The sequence below is a fragment of the Megalobrama amblycephala genome, linkage group LG14 (genome assembly GCF_018812025.1).
Source record: "Megalobrama amblycephala isolate DHTTF-2021 linkage group LG14, ASM1881202v1, whole genome shotgun sequence".
NCBI lineage: Eukaryota > Metazoa > Chordata > Actinopteri > Cypriniformes > Xenocyprididae > Megalobrama > Megalobrama amblycephala.
In genome coordinates, this window is record NC_063057.1 from 6,598,964 (window position 1) to 6,623,208 (window position 24,245).

At 38.7% G+C, this 24,245-nt stretch overlaps 3 protein-coding genes across 5 annotated transcripts; all 3 read right to left on the bottom strand.

Moving 5' to 3' along the window:
- Positions 1-1,009: 1,009 nt before the first annotated feature.
- LOC125244645 (RAD51-associated protein 1-like) lies at positions 1,010-5,806 on the bottom strand. Of its 3 annotated transcripts, none has more exons than XM_048154788.1 (10): positions 5,380-5,806; positions 5,096-5,139; positions 4,852-4,993; positions 4,602-4,708; positions 4,433-4,507; positions 4,220-4,300; positions 3,921-4,055; positions 2,226-2,393; positions 1,527-1,664; positions 1,010-1,417 (listed from the first exon to the last, which is right to left on the bottom strand). In XM_048154788.1, exons 1-10 carry the CDS (start codon positions 5,394-5,396, stop codon positions 1,290-1,292), a joined length of 1,035 nt encoding a protein of 344 aa, XP_048010745.1. In that variant the 5' UTR covers positions 5,397-5,806; the 3' UTR covers positions 1,010-1,289. The 3 variants fall into 3 exon arrangements, with proteins under 3 accessions (XP_048010745.1, XP_048010744.1, XP_048010747.1); XM_048154787.1 differs by having other exon boundaries at positions 4,433-4,510; positions 5,380-5,805; XM_048154790.1 differs by having other exon boundaries at positions 4,229-4,300; positions 4,433-4,510; positions 5,380-5,801.
- A 688-nt stretch (positions 5,807-6,494) lies between these two features.
- Positions 6,495-9,134, bottom strand: fgf23 (fibroblast growth factor 23). Its single transcript, XM_048154805.1, has 3 exons — positions 8,302-9,134; positions 8,047-8,150; positions 6,495-7,623 (listed from the first exon to the last, which is right to left on the bottom strand). The coding sequence occupies exons 1-3, from the start codon at positions 8,540-8,542 to the stop codon at positions 7,192-7,194; spliced, it is 777 nt and encodes a 258-aa protein (XP_048010762.1). The 5' UTR covers positions 8,543-9,134; the 3' UTR covers positions 6,495-7,191.
- A 4,493-nt stretch (positions 9,135-13,627) lies between these two features.
- fgf6b (fibroblast growth factor 6b) lies at positions 13,628-22,870 on the bottom strand. Its single transcript, XM_048154812.1, has 3 exons — positions 21,297-22,870; positions 20,754-20,857; positions 13,628-18,213 (listed from the first exon to the last, which is right to left on the bottom strand). Exons 1-3 carry the CDS (start codon positions 21,643-21,645, stop codon positions 18,037-18,039), a joined length of 630 nt encoding a protein of 209 aa, XP_048010769.1. The 5' UTR covers positions 21,646-22,870; the 3' UTR covers positions 13,628-18,036.
- Between the last annotated feature and the right edge of the window lie 1,375 nt (positions 22,871-24,245).

Consider the following 24,245-nt stretch of genomic DNA (forward strand, 5'->3'; position numbering starts at 1 on the left):
TATAAAGAAAAACAGGTCCATTTTGGACGACAGGCTGAATATACACCTGCAAATAATCTCTTGCTAAAATGTCCATTTGATACAGAAAAATAAGTTTTCAAATAATTAAAAATTTAATTTTCTCATGTGATGTGTTTTTGATTCATTTCAATGTATCAGTATTTATCAGGCACAGTGAATATACCCAAAGATATGATCAACTGATGCAGTTGAGTATTTACATAACCTGCAGTATTGAAACACGAGTATTGTAACATTAATTTGTATAGAAACACCCTTCTTCTGCAAACAAGAGTTCTTAGAATTTACACAGGCTGTTTAAACCTTTTGTTTGCAGAGTGATGGGTGACTTGGTTTTTTAGGTTTATTTGCATAGAACTTTCACAATACATGTTTCAAAGAAGCTTTACAAAATTAAAGCTCCACCCCAGATGACTGGCAAGGAGAGCTTCTCTAATGTTCCTCTCCTCCATGCATGTCTCGTTTTGGCCACTAGAGGGAGACATTGCTTAAGCGTCCACTAAAATGGATAGTTCACCCAAAAATGAAAATTGTCATATTTACTCACCCTCAAGTTGTTTCAAACCTGTATGAATGTCTTTATGAATGTCTGAACACAAAGATATTTTGAAGAATATGGGAAATCAATATTAATAAGAATATGAAAAAAAAAAAAAAACACTATGGAAGTCAATGGGGCCCATCAACCGGTTACTGACATAAGTCAAAATATCTTTTTTTGTTCATAAGCACAAATTTGTATTTATAACTGCAAGTGCAAGTTTACAAGTGCTTTGTGCGCAGCTGTTAACAGGGAAATGGCTCCATTTCTGCTGTTCTATAAGCGCCATCTACTGTCAGGGAGTCAATTTATATTTTCATTCAGCCTGTCTGTGGTTTTTGTTTGTGAAAATGAGACCCAATTTTTATGCGCTGCTGTAAATTTTAACCGGTTGATGGAAAATAAACTAATGTGCATAAAAATCTAAAAACCATTTGGAAAACCAGATTTTAACATATTACACAGTCTTTAATGTTCATCAAAAAGTGCATATTTACAAAGCTAAAACACCACACAAAAACATTCAAAAATATTACAGTGACAACAAAAAGTAATTTATTCCCTACATATTACTGTAAGTGAGGGATGAAAGGCCTTAAAATTATGGAAAAATGTCAGAAAATAGACCATTTTTACCATTTCTTTTCTGCCATGGAAACCTAAAGATGGATTAAGTGTTCCCAAAAAGCGCTGTGCAGCTTCTCATTACATTGTTTGTTTAGTCTGTTTAATTCACAGCAGCATTAGGGTGAAGGGGTTTGACTCGAGCCAGACGGGAAAGTCCTAAGCGCAGCCCCTGTCCAGGAGACTTCACAGATGCATTCTGGGATGCACCGGGAATTCGGCCAACCAGACCTGGAGATCAAGTCAGAAAGAGTTTACAACAGGACCACAAATCCAGCACTTTGTATTAGGCAGTCGAAATCGACAACTTTGCATTGATGATTTGATCCTGCAGTCTCACCAGGGGGATTCCACTTAGGCAGTCTGCCCCCTGCAGGACTGGAGCAGAGTGCAGGTTTAGAGACAGGTGGAGTATTGGGCGTCTTCTTCAGTCCAGACACAGGAGCAGCTGGACTTCGACATAGCGTTGGGCTGGGAGCTGTCAGAAGAAGATAGATGTTAGTGTGACGTCTTTTATTGGACAGTAAAATTTAGGGTGTGTTCACACTTGGCAGGTTTGGCTCGATTAAAATGAACTCTGGTGCGATTGCTCTGTTAGTGCGGTTCATTTGAATAAGTGTGAATGTTGTCATCAGAACCCTTTTGCGCAGTAAACAAGTGGACCGGGACCCACTTTTTTAGGGGGGTCTCGGTTTGCTTCCAAATGAACTCTGGTGAGGTTCGACAGGTATATGAATGCAACACCGACCAAAGACATCTAAAGGAACCAAAAACAGGATGTGATGTCACAAGATGTGACCCTATAAAGGACACAATGCTCAAGCATACCTGTTTTTCTCGTCATAGGGGCTACACTGCACATTACAGTTCGGTACAGGCGTCAGAAACGCCGTCTCCTCACAGCAGATCTTTGTTTGTGTGTGTGTGATGGAGGAAATTCTTGCACCATTTTGTATCATTTTCTTTTTTTGGTCTACACCAAAAGAACCAAGAGAATCCAAGTACAAGTGTGAACACAACAGGAAAAGGAAAAAAGTACCCGAGCTTTTAGCTTTCGTGGGCTTTTTCTCTTTCTTTTCCTTCTTGTCCTTCACAGGAGGTGGGGCCTTTTGTTCTGTCTTTTGTTTCACCACCTTTTTCTTCTTCATTGTGAATGTCTCGTCTTCACTTTCCTCTTCTTCAGTGAAGTCTGCATCACTCTCTGAATCTGCAACAGAAACAACCATATATAAATGCCATATTTTGAATCTGCACTAAAAACATATGCAGCAGAGGCCAGTCCACATCCATGGGTTTAAAGAGCACCTAGAATGCTTTTTTACATGTTCAGCTTTCTTAAAGGGTTAGTTCACACCCGTAAGACCTTCGTTCATCTTCAGAACACAAATTAAGATATTTTGATTAATCCGATGGCTCAGTGAGGCCTCCATTCACAGCAATGCTACTGCACCTCTCAAGATCCATAAAGGTACTAAAGACATATTTGAAACAGTTCATGTGAGTTCAGTGGTTCTATCTTAATATTATAAAATGACAAGAATACTTTTTGTGCGCCAAAAAAAAAAAATAATGAATTTTCAACAATATCTATATGGGCCAATTTTTTAAAACACTGCTTCATGAAGCTTCTGAGCTTTATGAATCTTTTGTTTCGAATTAGTGATTCGAATCTCCTATCAAAGGCTAAACTGCTGAAATCACGTAACTTTGGTGTTCTGATTCACTGATTCGATTTGTAAAGCTCTGAAGCAGTGTTTTGAACTTGGCTTCATATAGATATTGTTGAGAAATCGTTATTTTGGTTTTTTTTGGCACACAAAATGTATTCTTGTCACTTTATAATATTAAGATAGAACCACTGAACTCACATGAACTGTTTCAAATATGTTTTTAGTACCTTTATGGATCTTGAGAGGTGCAGTAACATGCTGTCAATGGAGGCCTCACTGAGCCATTGGATTTATTGGGTGAACTAACCCTTTAAAGGGATAGTTCACCCAAAAATTAATATTCTGTCATCATTTACTCACCCTCAAAATGTTCTAAACCTGCATGAAGTTCTTTATTCTGTTAAACATAAAAGGAATATATTTTGAAGAATGTTGGTAACCAAACAGTTGCTGGTTCCCATTGACTTCCATAGTATAAAAAAAAAATACTATGGACATCAAGGGGGACCAGAAACTGCCTGGTTACCAACATTCTTCAAAATATCTTCTTTTGTGTTCAGCACAAGAAACAAATTATTACAGGTTTGGAACAACCTGACGGTGAGTAAATGATGACAGAATTTTCATTTTTGGGTGAACTATCCCTTTAAGTGTGATGTTGGGAGTATGAAAAAGGTCTGCAAAGGCATGTGCAAACTAAGGGGGCGGGGTCTGGTTGAGTTAATTAAAAGTGTGTTGAAACTCGCGGTTATGGTAAGGGGAGTGGCATTTCCCAAACATGCTTGAAGAGCTTGACCAATCACAACACACTGATCCAGCCGACCAATCAGAGCACAATGCACTTTTCAGAAGGAGGGGTTTCATAGAGACAGGAACTAATCAGAGCATTACTGACAGACTGTGAAGAGAGGAGCTGAAACTGTCAAATATATGAAAAATATGGTGTTTTTTGAACATTCAAGCATGAAAACTTGTTCTAGTAGACCCCAAAATCAACATTTAAGACTTTGTAAAAAGGTATAATATGGCCTCATTAATTAAGATTGTGAAGGTGCTCAGATTACCTGGGGTGTTTTGCAGCTGGTAGTCCTCATCGTCTTTGTTGTCCTTCTTCTTTAGTGGTTTTCTCTGCTTTTCTGAGGCTTCAGTCTGTTTGGAAACACTGGGAGGGGAGGCGTCCACGCTGATCAGATTCAGTCCTGAAAACAAGGGCAATAATAAACACAGAGGTACACATGCATAGAAAATGTAGCATTTGTTCTCTTTTTATGTCAGCCCCAGAGATGCAGTTTTCTGACACACTGATTACAATGAAATTTCAATTGTGTTAACATCAAAAGTTAATATCTGCGTAATAACAAACCTGCTTTACCTAAACTTCTGTCATCAATGCTACAGTTTGACAGCACTGGAGGACAATCTGGATGGGGATGACTGTCACCTACTGTACAAAATCAAGCACAGATTTTTGTTTAGAGAAGATTTTTGCATGAAAATGTCACATAAAGCTCCATATATGTACAAATAATCAGTTTGTGACCCTGTAAACAGACAAAACATGTTTTTTTGTTATTACCAAATTGGCTTCCATCAGCACTGCAGTGTATCAGAACAGGTGGAGAGCATTGAACAGGCTGAGACGCGTCACAATCTTCTGCAGAACACAAAGAGACATTAAACAACAGTAACATAGAGCTTTGCAATTCACAAATGAGGGAAATGAACTCTTACACCAGAACATTCACCTGTTTTGGTTGTAGGCTCTCCGTCTTGTGTTCTTGAAGAGTCCAGCAATGACAAAGTTAAAGCTGCCTCCAAATCTCTTTCATAAAGTTTATCATCCAGAAACGTCCTGAAATAAGACAAGAGTAAAGGGTCAGCGGAGTCATTACATACAATCAGTTCTTTTAATGCCTTTCCTTTGCAATTACACAAAGAATTTGAGCTGATTAGTAATAAAATGTGTTCTGAAAAGGTAAGATGCTTTTTTGTAACCTCTTTTTGCTTCCTGAGCTGGTGAGATCAACAACTTCATTTGGAGATGCACTTGTAGACTTGCGGTTGCTTTCTGAATCAAGGTCTCTGACAGCTGTTCGAGCTTTTTTGGGAGGAGGTTTCTCACAGGCAAAGTCCTCATCTGTCATATAAATCATGTAAACATTTTCATTGGTTCTTTATAGGTTCTTTATAGCTTTATACGTTTTGGAGTGATATCCTTAATGCAAATCAGATGTCTCACCGTCATTGTCTTGGAAGACTGAGTAGTCTACAGCTTTCCTATTTCTGGTGACAGGTAGAAAACAGCTTGTATCAAAGACTTTCTGACTTTCCAGATTTTTTAACTCAAAGTGATTGATTATGAAAATATCAGGAAGTAACATGTCACTACATATAAGTTACCACAGACAAACAGCTGTCATACAGAAGCAAGCACATATGTAAAGTGACATGACAACACTAATCTAAGGCATGGATTAACTCATTTTGTAATAAAGGACGTATTTGGAGAAAGTTAATACGCACCTGGAAGGCCGGTCCATAATTTAGATCAAAAAGAAAGAATAAAATCGCACTTTTTGCGCTATGAATAACGTTACACAACCAAACACTGACACTACTGCAGTATTTTTCTACAACCTTTTGTACTATATACTGAAAGTTATGCAGCGAACAACCACCAATCAAAAAACTTTAAGTTAAAAACATAAAGGGCACCTAGAAAGTCTGTATTTGTGTAAGAGGCATGTTGTTGTGATGTGAGGTGATGCGCAGCCCGCCTGAAAACAAACGGCGGAAATCTATCTGAAGATACGAATTTGCAATTCACTAAAAGCTTGTCTACCGTTGTGTTTCCAGTTCAACTCTAAGCAAGTGATTAAATATAATAGTGGTTTTCGAATTATTACATGGCCTTAAAAACTCGACGAAACGCCTTTTTTAATTGGTACAAGCTTTGTGCGCTTTGTAAAAATGTCGAATCTGCGAATACGATTTCTAAGCTTGGAAGCGGAGATTACGTCACACAAACAAAAAGTGATTTTATTTTTTTTTATTTTATTTTTTTGTTTGTTTATTATAGTCACCTCTAATGACTGTAAAATGTATTTGTAAATATTTAACAAATAATAAAAATTAATGAAGTTATAATTTTTAATGTTAGATGTTGTTAGCTAGTTGTTTCTGTAAAAAGATTATTTGCTTATTTAACAATATACTTCATCTCCTTGTAAATTCTTTAAAGTTGTTTAGAATTATTTCACAGAATATAAGGCTGTTTTGGTGGGGGGAAAATTAAATAAAAAAAATAAATAAAAGGTCGAAAATAATGACAAATACACAATATTAGCCTAAAAGCATATTAAGACTGAAATAGCTACACATTAGGACCTCCACTGTAAATTTACATAAGAAACTTTTCTAATGTAAATTAAAATTGTACATTTTAGCCTAAATCAAATTATTTTTACATAATAAACAGTAAAATGTCATTTTACCAGTGTTATAATAATATCAAGCCTTTTAAATCTTCAGTTAAAAACTCAAATCAGCTACAAAATCTAAATCCTCTTTCTATTTGTAGAGCTTTGGCATAAGCAGGTCATAGTGTAACTAGGTTGGCTCTCTGTAAGGCCCTTCCTTCCGAAAATAACCAAAGTGCAGCCATTGGAAACAAAACAGAGTGTGGAAAGGTTTATTCTTGGAGACTCAGATTTCAGATTGATTCTGAGAGTTCATTATTCACCTCTAATGACAGGAACCTGACAATGAGGGACAAGTTCAACCAAACAAATCACAGAATCACTGTTTAATGCAAATTAAAATAGTAATACTAATTTAAAAAAAAAAAAAAAAAAAACGAACTTGCTTTCTAAGTTTACTGAAGATGAATAAGACACAAATAATTAAATCACAGAACTTCAATCGAGAAACAAACTTTTATTTATTTAAAACGAGTAAAACGGGTAAGCCATAACATTTCCCTGCATTTAAGGCATCCATATAAATACTATAAATAAAACATATGCAATTCATTAAATAAATAAATACTTTATTGGTTGACAATTGTTATCCACGGGTGGTGTCCAGCACCAAAGACAAATTCATGGTGGCAGGTGAAAAAAGAAAAAAAATGCAGGTTTTGGTTCTTGAGATTTGGTGAAATGCAGCCTAAGGAATCTGTAGATCTACGTGAATTTGATTTTGAAACTTATGTCCTTTAAAACATTTATTTATGACCTGTGATGAAAATATTAAGGAGTCACACTCTTGCGTTGGCGCATCGACTTTGCGCAAAGCGAAGTCCACTGCAGTCACCTGCATGGAGGATCCAGAGTTTTATCCGACAACTGCTGAGATCCGGGGACTGCCGGGGCTCGTGTCGTGAAGAAGGTCCCAAGGGTCATCATCGGAAGGGGAAACTACGGTTTCTCTGGAGATGTTTCGACCCTCTGACGGCTCAAAGTCCAAGTCCCCATCGTCCTCTTGAGCAGCTCTGGAGTCGGACTCCTCTCCGTACCGGAGCGCGTTCAGCGGGTCTGACGGATTCACCTGTCGGTTTCTCCGCTCGCGGTGCTGCAGGCGCTCCAGTGGGACAGTGTTCTTCTCTGATAAGAAGAGAGATGACTGAGGGAGGTTTTGTCCTGCTATAAACACCTGTTTCGCCCCATCCAGGTTAAGCAATATGCCATGCTTGGTGGAGTAGTACACGTCACGATGGTTTTCCAAAAGTTTGTGGTGAAAAAGACAATCTTCTTTATTGCAGACCGCCTAAAGACACAAAAATATAACAGTAAAATAACGAAGGCAAGGTGTCACAATTCTATAACTTAAGCCCCGTTCACACCAAGAACAATAACGATAATTATAGGCTATTATAACAATATTAATAAGTTATAATGTTAGCAATATTAGTGTCCACAACGCGTGCGCGCTTGTGGATTGTGCAAGTCAGGTGGATTCTGATTGGCTGTCAATGTTTTTATCGTTCATCAGCTGAAAAAAATAGCAGGTTTGGTTATAGCTGTGGTGCGAACTCTGCTATTCTTTTATAATTATAACAATTTTTAGAACAATATCTTTTTCGTTATCGTCCTTGGTGTGAACGGGCTCTATTAATAACAACCTGTGTATTATGTTTTATACAATTGTATTGCCTTTTTCCAACTCAAATATATTTGATTAGAAACTTACAGATGTGAAAAGGGTCCCTCCAGCATCCATGCACAAGAATCGGTTGCTTTTCACTCCAAATATTGCCAGACGGTCTCTGCTCTCTGCCTTCAATAAAATTACACCTGTTGAAAGGCAGGATTTAAAGAAGATTAAAAGGTGGAGATATAAAGGGCATTGTTTGATATGAAAAACGTTGTTTTATTTAATCATCATTGAACAGACTGGTATAGTTTGACTTTTATTTTACTGGCACTATCTTTAAACAGTACTCACTGTAGGACCCCCGGTTTGTAGTTTTGCGCACATGTCCATTCGCACTGATCTCCAAGTAGAAGTTGTTTAAGTCTGAAGTTGTCTGAAGGTGGATGAATCTCCGCGGGTTTCCCCAGTTGGAGCCCAGGAGAGGTGAAGGGTTGGGGGCAGCATCCGCAGGTCTGAAGCCCTGGAGGGCTGTGAACCACAGCGCAAGGACGGAGGAGTGCAGCATGTGCAGGTTGGAAAGTGCGCAACGCATCTTCACAGAGCGCAGAGTATCGATGCGTAAAACCAGTGTGCAGAGCTGAAGAAGTTGTGATGCGTAAAAGTTTGTGAGCGCGGCTATTTAAACGCATCCTGTGCCACTCCTCGCCACCATCCTTTACGCAACACTCGCCCCCAGAGCCAGAGGATGTGAGGGGGCGGCTTGTCCACCTTCTGTTTGTTATGAAGGTAATTGAGTGGCAAACCATAAGTGGTTTGTCAATTTGCCACAAATTTGACTTTCTATGTGTCCAAACTCATGGGACACAAGTCCCTCTAGGCTCATTTAAATGGTTATTTCGCATGAGAGAATCATTTGGTGGTCTCCCAATGTTTCTCAAATGCTAAATAAGATGTATAACTCATTATGTTTATTTATGTATTTACGATTCTATAACCTATTAATTGACTCCTCTGCACAATAGTATAGTGAACGGATAGTTTAAGTTTATTAGATTAAGTCACCTTGGATAAAAGCGTCTGCTAAATGAATACATGTAAATGTAATGTAACTGTCCTATGATCCCAATCTGAACTTCCTCATGTTGGCCAGCAGAGGGAACTTGTGCCTCATTCACGAACAGGGACCGATTCAAGTACATTGTCCTAACAATAAAATATAACAACAACAATAAAAACAGAATAAATAATAATAATAATAATTATTATTATTATTATTATAAACAATATATATTTTTTTCATTATATAGCAACAGTAGTGGCCAAAATTCGATGTCCTGCCTGCATGGAGAAATTGACATCTTCACCTTTTATTAAAAAAAATTAAGAATTTGTTAAAGATTTTGCAAGCATATTGTGTGCTTGTAGTCAATTGTTTTATTTGTGATAACGCAATGAAACATGCCAGATTGTGCAGACATCATTTTTGGTCAAACAAAGAAATTATGATGAACACATGCAAAAACAGGAGGGAACCAACAAAATATTAAAAACTGATTATGTTGTGGTTAATGCATGCTTTTTTCCTAAGAGAATTTTGTTTTTCTTTGCTTTTTTTAAAGTAAAATAGTAAAATAAAACCTGTAGCTGTAGTTTGCCCTTTATTGCCAAATAATTTTGTCAGACAAAAACCTTAACCAGTGTTTTGTTCTTCCCTCATATTTAAGATATTTAAATATCCTCATATTTTGGTGGTTTTATCAAACTTGTAGGGTCATAACTAATATCCCCTCCAGACATCACTATACTTAGTTTCCTTTATATTATTCTTTATCATATATTTTTTTTAAATTTTTAAATACTTTAGTCTTTTTCAATTTATATTTTAGAATTTCAAAATGGAAACAAAACAGGAACCCAAAGAAAACAAGTGAAGAAAACAAAGAAACTTGGATAAATAATTAAATCTAAAAAAAAAAGTAAACATTCCATACCACTACTAATAATAATAACAGTAGTAAGTTGTATTTATATAGTGCCTTTACAGGGCTCAATGACACTTCTATTACTAATAATATTTAAATAGAGATAAATTGGATCCAGTGGATGTCATATTAACTCTCAAGCTTAAATTTATGCATATGAATCAAGACAACAAATTCAAATAACCATGACAGGGAAGAAGTTTATGAATACTTGAGAGTAGTTTATTGAACTGTTTCATGTTGTATAAATGATCCTGTATGAGTGTGACATCCTGACAGCATGACTGGGGTGGCGATTATTTCTAGAAAAGAATCAGTTCTGACTGCTCACTGTACTTGCTACTTTGAGCATAATTAAAATGTTAAACAAATACACACAACATATGAAATAAAAGGCAAAAAAAGAAAATAGTTTTATTAACATCAGGAACATGATTAAACTGCTGTGCACAGCACATACGTAGAAAAGTAAAAGAAAAAAAATATTTTTCAATAAATCTGTATTTATACATAGCATCAGCACTTGTTTTTAGAAACACATGATTATGACCTCAGTTTCCTACTGTCAAAAATCATTGCAAGAAATCATAACTAAGGCAAGAGTGAGACGTGTGTTTATAAAGAGGAGCAGACAGAAACACAGTACAGCCACACAAAATCCTGGATTGTGCAGAATGACTGAAAATTATGTAAAAGATTCTTTTATATATAGTCAAAACCTGCTAAAGGGTAATAATGGAACATCAGTTTTAAAAAGTGATTTTTTCACTATTATTCACAAAAGGATCTGCATTTTCTTTGGTTTAAATAAAAGATTTTTGTTATAAGAGACAATTTTGTGCATCAAAACCACTCCTTTCCAGCAAAATCAACTTGATTTTCAAAAGTCAATACATTTGCATCCGCTGAATAACATTTCTGACAAGCCAAAATAATTTATTTAAGCCATAAAATAAACTTCATTCTGTAAAATAAGTATAATGAACTACGCAAAAAACATTTAGAATGTCTCCGGCATGTTTTATCAAACATAGTTCACCCCTCACGCATGTTATCATGTCCGTCAAAAGCTTAGCCTGGCTGTCAGTTGTAATATTAGATCTAAAAACACTGACCTAACACACTCATGAGCATCAGTCACTTCACTGAATACTTGCTGACTAAGAAATAAATAAGAATTATCTTACAATCCATCTGTTTTCAAATCCACATCATTTGAATATAACTGATGTCTGTCAAAAAATAACGTGCACAATACATGCTAGTATTTACGAGAAGCAGAGGTCCAGCGAGTCACGCATTTCCTAGAAAACCCAAACTACCGGATGTTTTGACTACAGTAAGTCATTGCTTTTCGAGAAGAGGGAGAAAATGGCAACATGTTGTCGGTCAGAGACGATAACATACATAATACATAATACACGTGAATATAGATTTGTTCTTCACTCGCTGAGATTGAATCGGAATGATCAGGGAACTGAGTGATCCAACTGACGGAAACGGGAAGTTGTATGTTATATTTTGACAGACATTTTTTAATGCACAAATTACACATTCTGATTCTGACATTGCTGATTTGTATATTTTCAATAATTTTCTATTCTTGACTGATCTTTTTTCATAATTTTGGCAATAGATGAACTGTTAAATGAGTGATCTTGAGACGAGTCCCTGTGGTCCAATTTCACTCTCATATGCTGATGTAATATTGGGGAACTTGACAGGTGATTTTAGGTGATGTAGTTTGATCACTATCTTCTAGTTGTTTAAAAGAAAATGTTGTTTCATTTTCCAATAAAAGATGATACATTTTACATGATTTGTTACATTTAATTACCCCTTAGCAGATTTGAACTGTTTTTATATATGTGTAATGTGCTAGTGGCAAAAAAAAAAAAAAAACACACACACACACAGAAATCACACTAAATGATTAATGACCCCCCTCAGACACTGGGGTCTCTCCTCTCACTGTAACAGGATCAGCCACACAAAGCCATTTCAAAACAAAGACACTGCAAAGACAAGAACTGGCATCCCATTCTAATGCCCAGTGCTCCAAAGATTCCCGAAAGCCTCCCTCCATATGTGAGGAGGATTCAGACGGTGACAGCTTGCAGTCATTCATGCACATACGTTTTTCTCATGAGCGTTTAGAGTCCAGAGTCTACCAGGAAACTGGTGTCTATATTCTATGCCCAATAAACATTTTTACAGCTGTTGCTATAAATCCAAGCGACATACATCAGCAGATGAGAAGGCTCCGATTCCCAAATGTTCACGCACATCGCTCATTCTTCACAGTCTTAGAAAAAAAGGTTCCGTGGGGTTCTATATAGAACCCTAGGGTTCTTGACTCAATTTTAAAGCCAAAAAGGTTCTATATAAGGAGAAATGTCTTGAATGCTTGTATAATACTTTCATATTTAACATGTGATAAAGTATGTTTATGAGCTGTTTAATTCGAAGAATTAACTACAATTAAAAATGAATTAAAACATTCATAAAATGATCCATGATGGAACCCCTAAAAGGTTCTATATATGAACCTTTTCTTCTAAGAGTGTATGACACAAATTATTGAAACAGCTCATTAGACTCCCTGATTTCACTTCTTGATGCTTCATTAGTGCTCAAGATTTTATGACACATTCAGAAGACATACTGTATTAAAATACCTTTATAGGTTGACCTAAACCATGCAGTATAGTTTGCTATTAGACCAATGAATCCTGGATCTTTATTAGATTCATTCATTTAAAATAAGGCTCTAATGAAGCCAAAATGTTAGCTGATCCACTGACATCATTAAATGTGTATGAAATGCTATTAAATAGTGACATTTATGTCTTATAAATGTGTTTTATTGTTTTTGTACGTGTACAAGTCTCACTGGGACTGGGAATTCTGAGGCACATCAGCTAAATACAGTCCTCAATGGCACAGCAGAAAAACCAGAAGAATTTGATGAGACAGATGAGGCCACAAAACAAGCAGCTTGGCAGAGGCGAGAAGTTATTAGCCTTTTTTAGTCTCCTTAAAGTATTGCGTCCATCCTGCAGAGGTCTGTCTTGATATATTTACTGCGCTAGAGGAAGGAGTCGGTTCCATGAAATATAGTAGCAAACAAGAGTTAAAGTGCCCCATTATGCTTTTTTGAATATTACTTTTCATGCAGTGTGTGATATAGCCGTATGTGAATGTAAAAGGTCTGCGACGTTTAAAAGACCAAAGTTATTGTCTCCCAAAAGAAAGAATCAATTCTGAACTGCTGAAACGAGTAATTCCAGTCTCACTTCCTGTTACATACCTACTTAACAATGTAACAAATTTGCATAATTCCAGCCTATGGTCCTCATTGGCTGCCCATGAACAACGTCTACTTTGACCCGCCCTCAAACACTGTAGTTGAAGCCAAAAAGAAATAAGCAAATCCACTCTGCATAAACTTCAAGCTCTGATTTCTACAGTAAAAAAGATGCCATCATTACTGTTCGTTTCACTGTGCATCAAGTACCGAGGAAGCCTCCGGTGCTGAAATTCAGATATGGTAATGGCCGTTTCGTTTCCCACACATGCTTTAAGCGGTGGACCAGTCACAACAGACTGGGGCATCTGACCAATCAGAGCAGAGTAGGCCCTCAGAAAGACGGGGATTAGAGAGTTGAAGTTATGAGTTGATTAGTTATGAGACTGAATCTTTGAACGAACCGTTTCAGACACTGTGAGAAATTAGGTGACGTGCAATGTATATTATGAGAAAATTAAAGTGTTGATTGACATTGGAAGCATGTAAACCTGTTGTAGGAGACTCCAAAACAAAATTAGGAACCTTTAAAATAGCATAACAGAGCACTTTAATTACCCAATAAGGTTATATTACTACTGGATTCGGCCAACATAATCCGACTGCAGTTCATAACTATTTTACGTTTTGGTGAATTTGTAGGATCTCATTTGTACGCTTTTGTATGACTAACTGACAGTTAGGTTTAGTGATGAAGCTTCATGCTTTTTTTCTTCTAAAAATTCATACATAATTGGCATATCTTAAAATAGTTACTTGTTCCACAAGATTGGGTTGGATTTGTCTGATTTGTGGTGATTTCACATGCTTAAAGTTAACATGAAACTACAACCTATTTTACTTCTGTAATGTGATGAATTTCTGAGTGAAAACTGTAAAAAATCCATCAGAGATTATTTAAGTCATGAAAAGCGGCTGTTACATACCATTTTGACAATACAGAGACAAACTACTGTTTCTTTGGAATAATGTTGACCAATAAATCGTGCACGGACCAGGAACAGGCATGGAAAAAGTAAATAGGGATGATTTTGCTTTCATGTTAATTGAATGTAGATGGTTGTTTTAGTCAGCAGGAAAGAACTCAGGATCCAAATAAACGCTATCAGACTATAACGGACCTGTATTTAAAGTGATTTTGGAATAATGAGAAAGGGAAATGAGACCTTGGACGGACATTTTTGACCAGTTCAGCTCCTCTGCATGGCTACGACCTTGGACTAAAGTTGGATAGAAAACCGGAAAGAACCCTTGTGCTACTGGAATCTCAAGGCTTCTGAGCACCGTGGCTTTTACAAGACCGTCTATGTGCGAGAGGGACGTCAACAGCGGGGCCTCTGCTCAGGTATTCCACCCCCACCCATGAGGACCCACATACTTCAAACAGATTGAACAAACAACCAGGCCATGGTGTCCCATAAGTCTTTCTAAAATAGTGTCATTCCTTCTGATTTCCCTTTAAGGCAAGACACCCAAGGTGAATGGGGAATAAATAACTAATAGATTTCACCATACTTCCTAAGTTGGTGACAGTAAGAACTGCAAACATTTTTTGTATTGCAAGTTTTCTTAAAGTTGTGTTTATATTCAAATGAGGCATTATCTAATTAAATACGCATTCATTTGCACAACTTTCCAGAATGGAAATCTGAACTCTGGATTAAGCCAGGTTCAAAATTCTTGTTTTATGTTGTAGACATAAAAAGCCCCTTTGTAAACAGGGGTTCAGAATATAGTTAGGAATTAAACTGTAGAAGTTAAGCCCAAAGTATCCTGCGGTTTTTAAGCGTATGCAAGGGTCCACAAACAGTGCTTGTGATGCAGATTTCGTCACCAGAATAGTACGCGCACCACCAGATTTTTGAAGCCGCGCATACTTTGTATGCGCACATGCGCATTGAATTAGTTTTGCACTAATCAGTTGTTCCACAAGGTGGCAACACTGGCCCGAGCTGTTGTTTCACAGTAGAAAACGAAACTAAAGAGACGGAACAACAACAACAAAATACCGGAGACTGCAACAACAACAGACGCCTGCATTGACCAGCGCTTGTGTGAGGGGGTTATGAGACAGCTGCACCTTTAGTTTAAAAGAATACAAAGACATTTTTATCGGGCATAACTTCTGAAGAAAATTAGTGCAGACACTGGACAAAGATGAAATATGCATGTTGAGTGCATATGTCGACAACCTGCGTTCACGCAGTATACTTTGGGTTTAAAGTGCTGCTGAAGTGAAGAAAAAACTCACAGCCTTTAAAGATGTCCATACACTAGCAATAGTAATACTAGTATTATATACTGTAATTGAATCTACAGGCGCAAATAGATAAAGTTAGGGCTTGACATTAACTTTTTGCTCACCAGCCACTGTGACAAGTGGTTTTCCAAAGTTACTGGCCACTCAGCATTTTCACTGGCCACAATTTTGACATTGATACCATGGGGGAAAACTGCCACATAGATATTTTTGATACTATCTCATAACTTGGCAGCAGGTTTATTAGGCTGCTGTCACTTTAAGACCCGACACATGGATCCATTGTACTGTCACACATGAGTTTTCTTTCTCAACTGTTTATGTTCACTTCAAACATACCTGACTGTGTTTACGTGAATACATTATTTTGTGTGTATTTGACTGTTTAAGCAGCAAAAAAGAACTCGATTTAGTACTGAGAGGCGGCTTTATGTGCGCGCACTTACAAAATCTGCATGAATGAGTAAAATTATGTGCAATCCCATGCCGAAATTCAAGTCCTGAAACACCAACAATATTCATCTGGAGAAAACGAGTGAGTGAGGGGAGGTGGGATTGTGTGTCAACTCGCTGTCGGAGAGATTAGAGAGCGAGAAAGCGCAGCTGGTATCGTGTATCTATTCTGCAGAAAATGAGTATTAGAAGTGTTTCAGATATTTCTGAAAAATCGATATTTTTGCACTTCGTTTATAATTTACAATTTGCCTTTTTAAAAGACTACAATTGAAAAATGTATATTTATAAAATTCAACCCGAGTAGGAGTGACTGCGTCACACGCCACTGCTGAAATCCACCTGCGTTTGGTGGGTTGGCGGGTGTTAATGTCAAGCCCTGGATAAAGTGTAATAAAATAAACACTTAAACATCCATTTTGAATGCCTTCTTTCCCCTAGACTGAAACAAAAGTGTGGAAAGCCAAACAGCCCAAAATCTCAAAATTGGGCCAGTAAAAAAGCAATATTGTTGCCCGTAGCATCTTGCCTTAAAGAAAAAGCCTCCCCAGGGTGGGGCAACATTTGGTGACAGAAACTGATGAAAACAAAGACAAACAAACCAAAATCATAAAAAACAGTGAGCGTCCCTCAGTTTGGATGCCACACAGCGTCTGCCCTGTAATTACATTTGCATAGAGCAGCAGCGGCTAGTGCCACTGCAGTGCCTCTGCAGCAACAGGAAAGAGCCCAGGCACTGCCCTCCTCTACCAGGATTCACACACAGACGCGCACAAACAGGCATCCACATGGACAGGTGCACACACACATACACTCGCACCAGAAGCAAAAATAAATAAATATATACTGCACGTATTCCCTTGAATCAGATACCATCATTGATGGCAGTGTGCCTTTAGCAACAAGCGACAAAAGCTCTGGGCTACTGGCTTTTTCAGTGCACAGTCAGTATTTACAGTATTTTCATTGGTTTCAAAGACGTTCTCATTCACAGCAATGCTTAAAGCTTATTTTCAAGTGCTCCTTTTGTTCAGGCAAACCTGTGATAAGCAATAGTATAATTGAACCAGCCATTTTTAGTGTGCGCTTGCATCAGTTCCCCTGTAAATTTCACTTTTTTTTTGTTGTTTTTCTCCATTTTCTTTATAAAAAAAGTTCAGTTTCAACTGCAAAAACATAAGAAAGTCTAGTCCAAATAAAACGCACAGCCTCAAAGCTAGAAAAGATAACGTTTAGTCGACAGCAGACGATGCTGAACGCAGCCTCTCGATCAATGTTCTCACGCCTCATACGACATTCTCTGATTAGAGAAAGGTAAAGTAAAGCAGAGATGCACACCCCTCCCCCTCGCCCCTCTCCGGGGCCCTAGTGGGAGAGTCCCCGTGGGGCCCTGGCTAACATATCAGCCCTATTTCTGACGCCCCGGGGCGTTCGGAGCATGCATGTTAAAGGGGCGGTGTGCGGGAATGCCAAGGCACCTCAGCGCAACATGCAGCAAGAGAGATCTGCTTTCTTTTAAGTGCTCACACAACCCTACAGCACGTGAAAAACAACAAAATAACTGTCAAAGATACAAAAATAAGGGCTCGTTATGCTTGTGTCGGCTCAGACGGAACTAAAAATAAACAAGCGTTCGTCTCTGCGTAACTTCATGCATTCTTTTAAACCATCTAGGTAGCTCTTTGAGGTAATAAAAAACTGTAAAAAGCAGAGGAGGACTTCCATCATCCATCCCAGAGTCTGTTCGATTCTTGGCAAGCACCTGACTAGGGAAAGGAAGGCTGGGAGAGCCTCCACATCCATAATCAATGATATATGTTTGTATATATATATATATATATATATATATATATATATATATATATATATATATATATATATATATATATATAAAAGAAAGAAGCAGCGATGGATAGCATATTCATAGATTCTAATAAAAAGCTGGCCTATCCAAATATACATATATTAAAAAAAGAATAAGTACTATTTTGGTGATATTCTTGCAGTTCCTTGTAGGTTCGTGTGTCAGTTTTCAGATCTCTCAGGGAGACCAGTGCAAATGAAGAATTATTGCAAGAGTCTGCTCATATTCGAGGGAGGAAGTGGGTGACCGTCATGGCGGTGGTGGCCTTGTTGCCTCGCTTCAGTCGGCCGTGTTTGCTGAGAGCGACGTAGAATCCCTTGTAAACGGAGGACTCGTAGGCATTGTAGTTATTTGGCAGCAGGGTCTCCTTGAACTTGCATTCATCTTTAAAGGTTGCCTGAAAAGAGGACAAGAGAAGGGATGTGAATGCCAGCATTCGGGCAGATGCACGTTTTTGCCACTAGTGCAAACAAATGAATGAGGCTTCTGCTGAAGTACTTAGTGAACTCATAATCAGGATTATTATTATTTAAACTAATGCTATTAAAAACATTTATGTTAATTGAAATAAAGCTGAAATTAAATATAGTTGAATATTAGTTGAAAAACTTAAGATAAATTAAAAATGATTCATTATTAATACAAAATGTTAACTGGAAATAAATTAAACCTAAACATATATATATATATATATATATATATATAAACGAATGTCAAAAGTGCATAATGAAATTACTAAAAATTAAGCTAAAAATAAAATTCAAACTAATTCAAAATATTAATAAAACTAAAATAACACTGCTCACAACAACATAGTTTTGCACGTAATTGCGTGCAAAAACTTTAAATGATCCGTTTGTCGAATTATTTTTGCATTACACCTGGTACAACATATTCAGAAAATGCAATAAAATGCAAAGGAACTTTCAGGCGAGTCTGGTTCCACTTGACTACAAGAAAACCATTAACCTGAAGTACAGATTAGTTCACTTCAGAATTAAAATTTCCTGATAATTTCCTGATGACACCCCCATGTCATCCAAGATGATTATATCTTTCTTTCTTCAGTCAAAAAGAAATTAAGCTTTTTGAGCAAAACGTTCCAGGATTTTTCTCCATATTGTGGACTGCACTGGGGTTCAACGGGTTGAAGGTCCAAATGTCAGTTTCAGTGCAGCTTCAAAGAGCTCTACATGATCCCAGACGAGGAATAAGAGTCTTATCTAGAGAAATGATCGTCATTTTCTAAAAGAAAATTAAATTTATATACTTTTTAACCACAAATGCTCATCTTGCACTAGCTCTGCGATGTTCCACGCATTATGTGATCACGTTGGAAAGGTCATGCGTGATGTAGACGGAAGTATGCGGTAGAGCAAAAAATTCCATCTCATTTTCTCCTCCAACTTCAAAATCGTCCGTCATCATTGTTTTAGCCTTTTTTTTGCAGAGTCAGTGCAAGACTAGCATTTGTGGTTAAAAAGTATATAATTTTAAGTTTTTTAGAAAACGACAGATCGTTTCGCTAGACAAGACCCTTATTCCTCGTCTGGGATCGTGTAGAGCCATTTGAAGCTGCATTGAACCTGGACATTCAACTAGTTGGTAACTGTTGAAGTCCACTATATGGAGAAAAATCCTGGAATGTTTTCCTCAAAAACCTTCATTTCTTTTCGACTGAAGAAAGAAGTCAAGTCATCTTCATTTATATAGCGCTTTTCACAATACACATTGTCTCAAAGCAGCTTTACAGTGACAACAGGAAAATTATTATCGAGCTAAAGTTGATTTTTGATTGATTCACGTTCATTGTAAAAACTGTTAATTATTACTTTAGGGGCCGCTTAAATGACACCTTTCCTACTGAAAAACCGAATACCTGTAATGCATTCTTGCCGTTCATTTACATGTTTAGTCTACAGGTTTGCGTGTTTGATGTATGCGAAGAAAGAAGAAAGACATGAACATCTAGGATGACATGGGGGTGAGTAAATTATCAGGAAATTTTAATTCTGAAGTGAACTAATCCTTTAACCTGAAGTATTAACCTCATATACTAATCCCTCGGCCAAACAGGTCTTTTAATTAAAAATCACTTTAACTCTTTTACTGATCACTGCTGGACCGGCCTGTGGAACAGTCTACTTTATCTCTGCTTCTCCAGGAGATGCTCTTGAAACACCCTGCAGTTTTTGGACAGAGCTGTCATGTGCTCACGGGCCCCAAAGGACCAGTGTTGCACTGCGTATGCCAAACTTCAGCCGAGTGTTTCATCTACTTTTCAAACCTGAGGACGCACTTTATATTATGTGTAAATAATTCAATGCATAACACACTTATAGTCACTACTACTGCTATTAATAATTCAAAACAACAAAAATGTGTAAAAGCATACAACTCCACAACAATTTTAGTGCGGGTTCTTAGACAGTACACGAAATATAGATGAAAACTGCAATTAAGCATCGCATGTGTGACTACTCTTACTGATAACCGATATTTCAACTGCCAGCGAACAATAAGTAAAGAGGCGTTTGTTTAAAGGCTTAATGCAAGTAATTATTATAAACCTTTTGCTAGTGCTTGCTTTGGCGCTGTGCCTGGATCTAATGCACCCTGAAATTCGTTTAATAATAATTTGCAAAAGCCGTGCAGCACTTGCAAACGTCAACAAACCAGAGCACATTATATTTATAATGCACGAACAATTCAATGCAGCACACTTCCATGCACGCAGTAAACACTATTCTTAGTCGCGCGACCCCCTCACGTGCCAAATGCATGGATCATCAATTAGCCTACTCGAAAACGCACAATGGAAGCATCACCTGTTTAACACGCACACACACACACACACACACACACACACACACACACACACACGATGTCTTCGGGGATGCACTGGCAGAATGAAAGGAAACAGCTGCGCACACCTACCGTTCCGTATAACCGTCCTCTGCTGTTCATTGCGACAAACAGCTCGCTTTTCACACCGTACAGGCTAACCACTCCTCTGGCCACAGTGGAGATCTCTATGAGACCTGATCAAACAGAACAAGCATGTTACACACAATAAAGCGGCTCCGCGTGACTCAGAACAACAAGGCATGCGGTGGGTGGAACCTCTGCAGGTGCCAATTGTGGATGCGCAAATGGCCTCTCTCTCGCGCCACTAGGCTACTACGTTTATTGCCAAAAGATGAACATCCCTCACACTTTGAGTCGTGCATGTTCTAAGCGCTTCTGGGCCGCGCAAGGAGCCGGTGTAAAAATAAGTTGGCATCTATATCCGTCCCAGCATTCATGTCATGTTTAAGCCCGCGCAGATATTTAGCACTAAGGGATACGGTGTGTTTTAATAGATTTGTCTTCGCCTCCAAAGACAGCGGACTGTGCAAGCACACTGCAATTGTCGCCTACAAAGAATAAAGCTCGACGAGGCTCTGCGCAATTAATTATTGCATTATTCCATGAACTCACTGTACTGGTTCTCATTATGTACACCGTTTATCTTGCCGTCTGGGAGGACCTGAAGATGAAACCCGATGCCTACATTGCAGTACAGCCTCCGCACTCTTTTGATGCCCAGCAAATAGTCATTCTCCCAGTTCGGCTCCGGTCTCTCTCCAGAGATCCCCAGCACGGAGCGGGAGAACAGGCTCTCCCATCGCTTCTCCAATAAAGTTGTCCTATTAGTCCAACTCGGAAGCGGACTGGAGGACACAATCCCAACTAGGAGCAATCCCAAGAGCAGAACGGCAGTCCTTGGCCAGTGTTGCGCGTTGGCCTCGCAGGACATACTGATGAGGAACCTTTGCGCAATGGCCATCGGGTTTACCTTCGGGGCACGTGGTCAAAATTAATGGCACTAAAAATACCCCTCTTCTAGTTTTTCTTCCCTCGGCATGGCGGTGCAGGCTTAATTTAGCGAGGCAGGTCAGGACTTCGGGCATGCGACGGTGGCCCGAGATGAGAGCGGCAGAAGAACGGGCAGAGAGCGCAGACACACAACTTGAGGTGGAGAAGGTGGTGATGACCATGTTTTGCAGCTCCGAAGCCTCGGGTCGTGTAGAGAGTGCCACTCACCGAAATCTCACCTCAGAAGCCACCCTCATCCTTACATGACATCATATTAGGGGAGGGGGGAGGAAGAAGAGAGAGCGCGAGAGAGAAAGAGAAAGAGAGAAAGTTGCAAGCGGCGAGAAGAACTGGCCGGACTGATCTGATGATGATGGGACGCTGCTCTCACTCCACGTGTGAAATGGGGGTCACATGCTGAGCCTTATTGGACGGCTTGTGCGCGATCATGGGATGCGATGGGCACTCTGGCAGCGCCCAAATCGGGACGGTGGTCATATGTCTGACAGCCCTGCTTCCTTATTTAGAAGGATGGTGTAAAAACAGTCCACTTGTCATCGGAGAGCAATGGCACCCCTGTCTGTCACATCCCAGACTGTTTGTGCAGGAAGTTTACAGAATATTGCGCTTCCACAATGCGTGCCGATCATAACGTCCCCCGTCTCGTGCAGCGTGATGTTTTTATCTTCCGGGAGGCAGCCTGTCTCTTGATGTCACGGTGATGATGCTGAGAAAACGCACCTTCAAGAATGCTCGGACCGCGCGCAATGTCCGGACGTCAGCAGATGCTGCGCGTCGTTACGCGGCTCCCCAGGTGCGCACAGAGTACAGCGAAGCCGGACTGTAGTGACGCTGTAGTTGGCAGTGTGAGAAGCGACAATCACATTATTTCAGCTCCTCTGGAACGTCGAACAAAAATTAATCATTACTTCGAAATCAACAGATTTTAGTGGGATAGAATTGTGCAACTAAAAAACGTACATTCTAACTAATAGCAAACCACAGCCATTTAATCCATTTTTGTTTTATAATGTCCCATTAGAGTTGTGGTTTCGAGTATTGGTCGATCTCACGTGAGTGACAGGTTGCCCCGCCCTCGCAGCAGTAAACACGTCATCAGAGAAGAGATGTCAAGAAGAAGGGGAAGTTAGTTTGATTAAAGATTACGGGGGCTCGTGAATTAAAAAAATAATGATGTAAACGGATAAAGCATTTATAATAAATACTGCAATATTTCATAAAAAATAAGATTGTCAATAATGATTTCAGGGGGACTTTAAGACATGTCTTAAAATTAAAGTTGTTTAGCTGTTAGTATGAATATGTTAGCCTTAAGGTTACGAATAAGCTGGTGTGTTCCAAAACAATGACAAAATTTGTATTTAGGAGATATAAGCATTCAAAACTTGCAGTCTCTCACTTCCGCTAAAATGGATCACGGATTTTCATGACCATCGGTGTGCACTTCAGCTGCTCATCAAATATTCTAACCAACCACTTGTTCACAAATTTACTATTTTCTACATGGTGAATGGCACATAGTGCACTATATAGGGGATAGGGAATGATTCAGACAGTGTATGCTTTCCATTGAGGTGAATGAAGTCTGGTTTCATGTTAGTGTCACGCGAACCACAGCGCACACAGTCTGCTCCAGTCTAGAGACACGACAGTACAGAGCTGATCATATGCGCGAGTCACCGCAGACCACAAAACGTATGAATTCTGCACAGAATGCTGTATTTTAAAGCGATATGGATGAGATTAGAAGGAAACTGAGGCTTTACCAAGCTCAACAGCTCTGGCCAAGCTGTGATATAAACAAAATGCTATTGGCTATTTAAAAAAGGGGAGGAGCTGTTTGATATGTCCTGCCCTGTCTTCCTGTTTCAGTTGAAATTACGTCAACACATTGCTGTGTGCTCCAAGGCACTTCAGTGGCACTTTAATAAAATCCTTTAGGATTGACAGCTGTCACTCTGCAAGAAGGTTAATTGCTCTAAGAAGAACAGCAGTGTGTAGCAATAAAATTAAAAGTCATGACTTGAACATTTGTCGCTGAGTAGTCATCAGCTGTCACTCATCTTGCCAAACAGTGACAGTGTAATTAGCAAAGAAGTCTTAAATCAGCACCAAAATACTGGAACCTTCTGACCCAGTCAGCACCGACACGAGCGGCCCAGCATTCGATGTTACAAAAATCAGCATCAGTGATGTCATTGCAGGGCCTTCATATGTAGAGACACACTGAAGGATGTTTTAATACAGTGTAAAAAGAAAAAAAGAGTAGGATTTTGTCAGGATCACAATCATATGGCTCTTTTAATATCTCATATAAATCAGGTTGCATTCCATGAAAGCCGATGCACTGCACAGCAAACCCACCCCAAGGCATAATTCACATGATTTCCACATGTCCATGTTGATAACAGAGCAAGACTAAGATCAAAGCGGAAACGTGTCCGAGTTTCAGCATTCAGCTGTCATTACCTCTCAAGTTCAGACAGATTATGGCGCGCCCAAACATCTGCTGCACATCTCTTCAGTTTACCTGAGATCGGATTCAACAGC